The 7,500-nt window shown below is 36.5% G+C and overlaps 1 protein-coding gene across 1 annotated transcript in view; it reads left to right on the forward strand.

Annotated features, from left to right (window-relative positions):
* Positions 1–7,500, forward strand: part of LOC119599222 — a 134,525-nt gene that overhangs the window by 109,463 nt on the left and 17,562 nt on the right. Inside the window, exon 6 of the mRNA XM_037948963.1 lies at positions 6,836–7,443. Coding sequence (XP_037804891.1) covers positions 6,836–7,443 — 608 coding nt within the window. The remainder of the gene's footprint in view (positions 1–6,835; positions 7,444–7,500) is intronic.

Below are 7,500 nucleotides of genomic sequence, written 5' to 3' on the forward strand. Positions count from 1 at the left end.
TGTTAATTCGTATTAGTTGCAAATATTGATACACAACACAAGTCGAAAATAAACACTCATGATAACATCCATGTCTCAAAAACATGTGCACCACATATATTCACTGAAACATGAAAGTATAAATGGTGCACACACATACATGTCTGTATATGTGTACGAAAGTAGTTTTTATTTTGTTATTTTTTTTGAGCCTTTGTTACGCAGAGTATTGTTACTCTGATGATAGTGATGATAATGATGCTGATGCTTGTGGTGATGATAGCAAAAAATGATGGTGATGATAGTGAAAATGATGATGATATTAAGAACAGGATAATAATGATGATGATGATGATAATCAATGTACCAATGATTACGAAAATAATGATAATAAATAAGAAGATCGTAGTGAATAATGATAATAGTAATGGAACTAATATTGTTGATACAAAACGTAATGATAATGAAGACGATATTGAAAATATGATGGCGATCAAAATAATTATGTTAGTTTCCGAAATTTGTTGAAAAATAACAACTGTTCAATGTTATACAGACGACCTAATTTTGATTTCATTTCGTCTATAAGTTTTGCAAAAGAGATGAACACATTTGTGAAGATATTTTAAAGAGAATGTGATATACATGCTAAAACATTTATTAATATATTTCGTTTATAGGTTTCGTGTGGATGTTTCACTTCGTTTCGTTTATTGTAAAAAAAAGAATATAGATTTTCTGTCCGAATTCCTCTCTGTGTAGAATCCAATCCTATGTTAATCTTTATTTTTATTTTTATTTCGTTTCTGCAGTACTATAGCGATACGATGACTATGACTTGTCAGATAACAAAACAAAGTTGAAAGTAATTGTCTTGATAATTGAGGAAATGAAGTGCAAGGATATTATATATGCATGAAAAATGAGCCAAATAAATTGTTTATATTATTTCAGAGTGGATAATCACAACGTATTTCTTTTACAAATAAACAAATCATTGTAGAACCTATATGGATGACTAATTAACGAGGACAATCTTGATAATGAACACATACACACACAAAAAAAGGGAAGAAAGATAATATATCTTAAAAAAAAAAAAAAAAAAAAAAAATCGGCAGTGTGTCGGCTTTTCTCGAAATGCTGTCACGCTTCTTGGGAGTTTCCTATTCACGAATCATGGGGCTTCCAAGGACAGGCGGCGCTGGTTCGAACCGGCTTTTTCCCACGCGCTTTCTCTGTCTGCCTGTCTGTCTGTCTCTCATATATATGTATGTAGATATATATGTATATATATATATATATATATATATATATATATATATATATATATATATACATATATATATATATATATATATATATATATGTATATATATATATATATATATATATATATATATATATATATGTATGTATGTATATTTATGTATATATATATGTATGTATATGTATATATATGCATACACACACACACACACACACACACACACACACACACACACACACACACACACACACACACACACACACACACACACACACACACACACACACACAACTACTACTACTACTATTAATGATAACAATAATGGTAATTGTTATTATCTTTATAATCACGCACGCACAAATCTCTCTCTCTCTCTCTCTCTCTCTCTCTCTCTCTCTCTCTCTCTCTCTCTCTCTCTCTCTCTCTCTCTCTCTCTCTCTCTCTCTCTCTCTCTCTCTCTCTCTCTCTCTCTCTCTCTCTCTCTCTGTATTTTACTCTTCAAACTCCAAAAGTATTATATTCGTCAAGTATATAGTTGATGATGATTTTCATCTCTTTAGCTGCTATATAATAATTTTCCTGCTTTTGTTAAGATTTTGTTGTCATAATTGTTATTATTATTATTATTACTATTGTTGTTGTTGTTAATGATGGTGGTGTTATTATTATTATTGTAAGCACCGGTATTGTAATTATTATTATCATCATACATTATGATCGTTATGATCATTATAATTTTTTATATTATTATAATATTTATGGTAATGATATTAATTAATATTTTTATTATTATTATTATTGTTGTTGTTCTTCATCTTCGTCTTGTTATTACTGTTATCATTATTGTCGTCATTATTTTTATTATTATTATCATTATTATCACCATCATCATCATCATCATCATCATCATCATCATCATCATCATTATTATTGTTATTGTTATTGATATTATTGTTCTTATTCCTATTCTCTATTCTTTTTCTTATTCTTATTATTGTTATAACTATAATAATAATAATAATAATAATAATAATAATAATAATAATTATAAAATATTATTACAGCTCCTACTGCTGCTACCTACAGTACTAATATTATTGTTATTGTTGTAATTGCTGTAATTGTTATAATTGTTGTTACTGTTTTCATCGTCATCTCCATCATCATTATTATTGTTGTTCTTATTTTGTTATTGCAACCCTCCCCCACCATCCTACCCCCCCCCCCCTCTCCTTCTCCCACCTCCCCCTGCCTCTTCCTCTTCACCCCATCTTTCCTATGCCTTATTCTACCTTCTTTCTCTCCTCCTCTCCATTCTTTTTGCTCCTGCCTCTTCTCCTCTTCCTTCTCTCTCCTACTTCATCTCTGTATCCCTCCTTATCGTCTTTCCTTCCTCCCTTTCTCTTCCTTTTCTTCTGTTTCCTCCTCTTTCCCTCTTTTGCTTCTCCCCCTATCTCCATCTTCCCTCTCTCTTTTTTTTCCTTTCTTCCTTTCCCATCCCTACCTCCTCCTTCTTTACCCCCCCCCCCCTTCAGCTATTTTCTCTTATCCTTTTCCTTTTCCCTTTCTCTCTTCCTCTCTCCTTCTTCCCTGTCCTCAATCTATTCCCCTTTATCCCCCCTCTTCCTTTCCCTTCTTCACCTCCTGTTTCCCCCTATTTTTCCTCTCTTACCTCTCCTCATTTCACCTCCTTCCTTCTCATCTCCCTCTCTCTCTCTCTCCCCTCTTCCTCTTCCCCTCTCACCTCTCACCTTCCTTCTTTCCTCTCCTCCCGCACTCTTTTCCCATCATCTCTTGCCCCCTCTTCTCCTCCCTCTTCCTCTCTCCTATCTACCCTTCTCCCCTCTTCCCCCTTCCTCTTCCCCCCCCTTCACCCCAATATCATGTCACTCCGTCGCGGTGTTTCTTCGTGTTAACAACCTGTTTTTAACATGATAAAACCCACTTTTCCCGTGAGTGTGTTAAAGGCTAGAGATTATCATTACCGGCATTGTTTTATTATTGTTATTGTTATTATTATTGTTGTTGTTATTATTATTATTGTTGTTATCATCATTATTATTATTACTCATTATTATTATTATTATTATTATTATTATTATTATTATTATTATTATTATTATTATTATTGTTCGTTGTTGTTATTGATACTATGACGATTATCATGAACATTATTGCTATCATTTTATTATTATTAATTAACTCTATTAGTGATGTCATATACCATCATTGTCATATTTATCATAGTTATTATGACTATTATTATGGTTGTTGTTACTACTGCTATTATTATTATTGTCATCATCATCATTATTATCATTATCATTACTATTATTATTAATATTATTTACTTATTGTTAACATTATTATTAGGATGATGGTATTTATTATTATTATTACTATTGTTATCATTATTATTATTATTATTATTATTATTATTATTATTTATTTTTTCTATTATTATCTTTTTGGCTTTCAGAATATCTACCTATCGTTTTCTCATTATCTTCTTCGTTACTTTTCTAATGTAAAGAATAACGGTAATAACAACAATGATAACAGCAATAACAAGGATGGTGTTAATGATGATAATAATAAATATGATACTACTACTACTACTACTGCTTCTGCTCCTACTCCTACTAATACTAATAGTTATTATTAGTATTATTATTATTGTTGTTGTTGTTGTTGTTGTTATTATTATTATTATTATTATTATTATTATTATTATTATTATTATTATTATTATTATTATTATTATTATTATTATTATTATTAATATCATCATCATTATTATTATCATTTTTATCAGAGAGAGAGAGAGAGAGAGAGAGAGAGAGAGAGAGAGAGAGAGAGAGAGAGAGAGAGAGGAAGAGAAATATATATATATATATATATATATATATATATATATATATATATATATATATATATATAGAGAGAGAGAGAGAGAGAGAGAGAGAGAGAGAGAGAGAGAGAGAGAGAGAGAGAGAAAGAGAGAGAGAGAGAGAAAGAGAGAGGAGAAAGAAACAGGAAGAGAAAGAAAGAGAGAGAGAGAGGAGAGGAAGTAGAAGAGAAAGAGACAAAGAAATAAAGACAGAAAAGAAAAGGAAGAGAGAAAGAGAGCGGAATGGAGTGAGCGACCGAGAGAGGAAGGGAAAGAGAGGGGAAGGTAGGGCATGACGTCACTTCCGGTCTGGGAGAGCAAAATGATCGTGATCACGTGACATGCACGCGGGGAAGGGGAGGGGGGGAAAGGGGAGGAAGAAGAGGAGAAGAGGAGGAAAGAGAGGAAGAAGAGGAGGAAAGGGAGGGAGAAGAGGAGAAGAGAGATGGAGAAGAAGAGGAAAGGAGAGGGAGAAGAGGAAGGAGAGGGAGTAAAGGGGAGTAAAGGAGAGAGAAGGGAGGAGGAAAGGGGGAAGAGGGGAGGAGGAGAGGGAGGAGAGGGGGAGGAGAGGGGGAGGAGAGGGGGAGGAGAGGGGAAGGGGGCCAGAGGGGAAGGGGGAGGGGGCCAGAGGGGGGGGCACATAACAATGCTCGAGTGGTCCAGATGTGTTGTTGTTGTTGCTCTTTTTCGTTTCTGTCGATTTTTGGTTATTGTCCCAATTTTTTTTGTTATTATTGTTTTTATTTATTTTTTTCCTTTGCTTTCGAGGGGCGTTTGTGTGCGTATGGGTCTGCCGCCGGAGGGTTTGTTTGTTTGTTTGAGGCTTTGGTCTTGGTTTGTTCTGCTTTCGTTATGATCGCACACACGATGTATGTATGTGTGTTTGTTGTAAACATAAATACATGCATACACAGACACACACACACACACACACACACACACACACACACACACACACACACACACACATATATATATATATATATATATATATATATATATATATATATATGTATATATATATGTATATATATATATATATATATATATATATATATATATATATATATATATATATATATATGTGTGTGTGTGTGTGTGTGTGTGTGTGTGTGTGTGTTTGTTGTTGTACAACTTTGAACACACATATTTACATATATACACGTGCGTGTGTGTGTGTGAGTGTGAGTGTGTCTGTGTCTGTGTAGGTATGTGTACGTAAGTGTATATATGTATGTATCTATATATGTATGTATCTATATATGTATGTATGTATATATGTGTTTATGTATGCATTTATATTACCCATAAACATCTTTGAAAGTGTGCATGTACATTTACCCACGTGTGACAGCTTTCCTATCTCCCTTTCCCACAGCCACACAGTCCCTATCACCTGTTACATAACCAACTTGCTTCCGATATCGCGGTACAGGATAGTAACGTTACAGAGCGCGGGTTATGATGCATTACAGAGCACTTTTTAACATGGTTACCGGGCGTTCCAGCGTGGGTTTCATTGTTAACATCCCCCAGCGTTACCAGATGTATGGGATAAGTTGCTTGGGGTTGAATATCTGTTGAAGGCGTTGTAATGGATGTGTTATCAGAGTATAGCCACTGAGTGAATAATGGATAGTGGTGATAACAATCGTTCCAATCAAATTTAGGAACATTGTTACCGAAATGTGGGTCGAGTCATAAATGATTGTTCTGGGAACACTGCCGTGTATTTTAAAGGCTTTTGTGATGCTAACGTAAGCTATTACTATATATATGTATATATATATATATATATATATATATATATATATATATATATATATATATCATCTTTATTATCACTATCATTATATTACTGCTGATTTTGCGCTTTCTTTTTTTCATAATTATTTATATATATACACTTTTTTCTAAGTAGTTTTTTTTAGTTTTTAGTTAAGTGCGATATACAGAGAAAAAGGCAACGAATGACAGACAAGATAACGAAAGACAAATGTTTAGCATCTTTCTTTCTTTCTTCTGCTTATATACTATAGTTTTAGCCTATGTATGTATTTATATACGTATGTTTATTTGCATATACGCGTGTATAAATGAACTATATGTGGCTGATTAATGCTATTATTATTATTTCTTCTTCTTTTATTATCATCATACATTTTTTTTTCATCCTTTTGGTGAAATGAACGTATGATTAACCAACAGGCGATTACACATACACTATTTTTTTGTGAATTTCTGCACGAATGGCTCCGTAATCGCCCAGCCACCAAGGAGTCAATTAGTATGTCCTGCGTGACCGCACCTGATTTCCGTATTCCTTGAAATTTCGGGTAAAAATGTATTCTTTTTGTAATGTTGTTGTTATGATATTGTCCTTATTATTATTGTCATTAAGTTTATTATAGTGCTGTTAAAATACTAGTAGTGATAAAAGAGTTAAAAGGATCTTTCCGAAGAGCAAGGAAAAGGGTAAACAGGTGAGGTGAGAAGGACTAGTCATTGGCTTGTTGACACTTGTGGAGCGATCTGCGTGTGAACAAGCAATAAAACGAATTCGCCGTGGCCGTGGCGTGTCATTGGTGCCATCCCGGTACAAGGGGTTGCTTAAAGCTATGATTTTGTCCTTCTTTACGTTTAAACTCTGTTGAGCCAGAGACCTGCTTTGACTAACGCCGTCCCTCTCCCGCCAGGCATTCCTCGCCTCCATCAACCAGCGCCAGAAGGACGACAGCAAGTCCCTGACGGACGAGAACGAGAACACAGCCGTCGTGGACAGCAACGACGAGGACGACGACGACCTCCCCGACGCGCACGACGGCCTCGCCCTCGTCGGCAAGAGCAAGAGCAAGAGCAAGCGGAAGAAGGAGCGGGAGGCCGAGCACAAGGACCCCGGCAGCCCTTCCGACGCGGGAGGCGGCGGCGGCGGCGAGGACGACCTCGACACGCGCCTCCAGAACCAGCAGAACCTGGAGAGGAACCACAAGAACCACAAGGATGAGGAGAGGAACCACAGCGACGCCAAGAAAGCTCTGGAGAACCACAGCGGGCTCGTGGCCAACGGCAAAGTGAAGACCGGGAGGTTCCGCCTGGGCTGCGACGACTCGGACGACGACAAGGACGACATTATGCCCGGCGAGGACAAGATCGATGACGACAACGACGACCCCGGCGTGGTGAACCCGACCTTCTTCAACGACGACGAGGACGACGAGGGCGGCAGAGGAGACGCCACCTCCAGCGTCTCCACCAGGTCGTCGCCAGAGCCCAGTCCCCTGCACTCGCCCAGGCTCAGCTTCAGGTGCGTCGCTCGCCTCCGCGGGGGCCGGGGGGGGGGCGGGGGGCGGGGGCGGGGGGC

The sequence above is a fragment of the Penaeus monodon genome, chromosome 42 (assembly GCF_015228065.2).
Source record: "Penaeus monodon isolate SGIC_2016 chromosome 42, NSTDA_Pmon_1, whole genome shotgun sequence".
In the NCBI taxonomy this organism is placed as follows: domain Eukaryota; kingdom Metazoa; phylum Arthropoda; class Malacostraca; order Decapoda; family Penaeidae; genus Penaeus; species Penaeus monodon.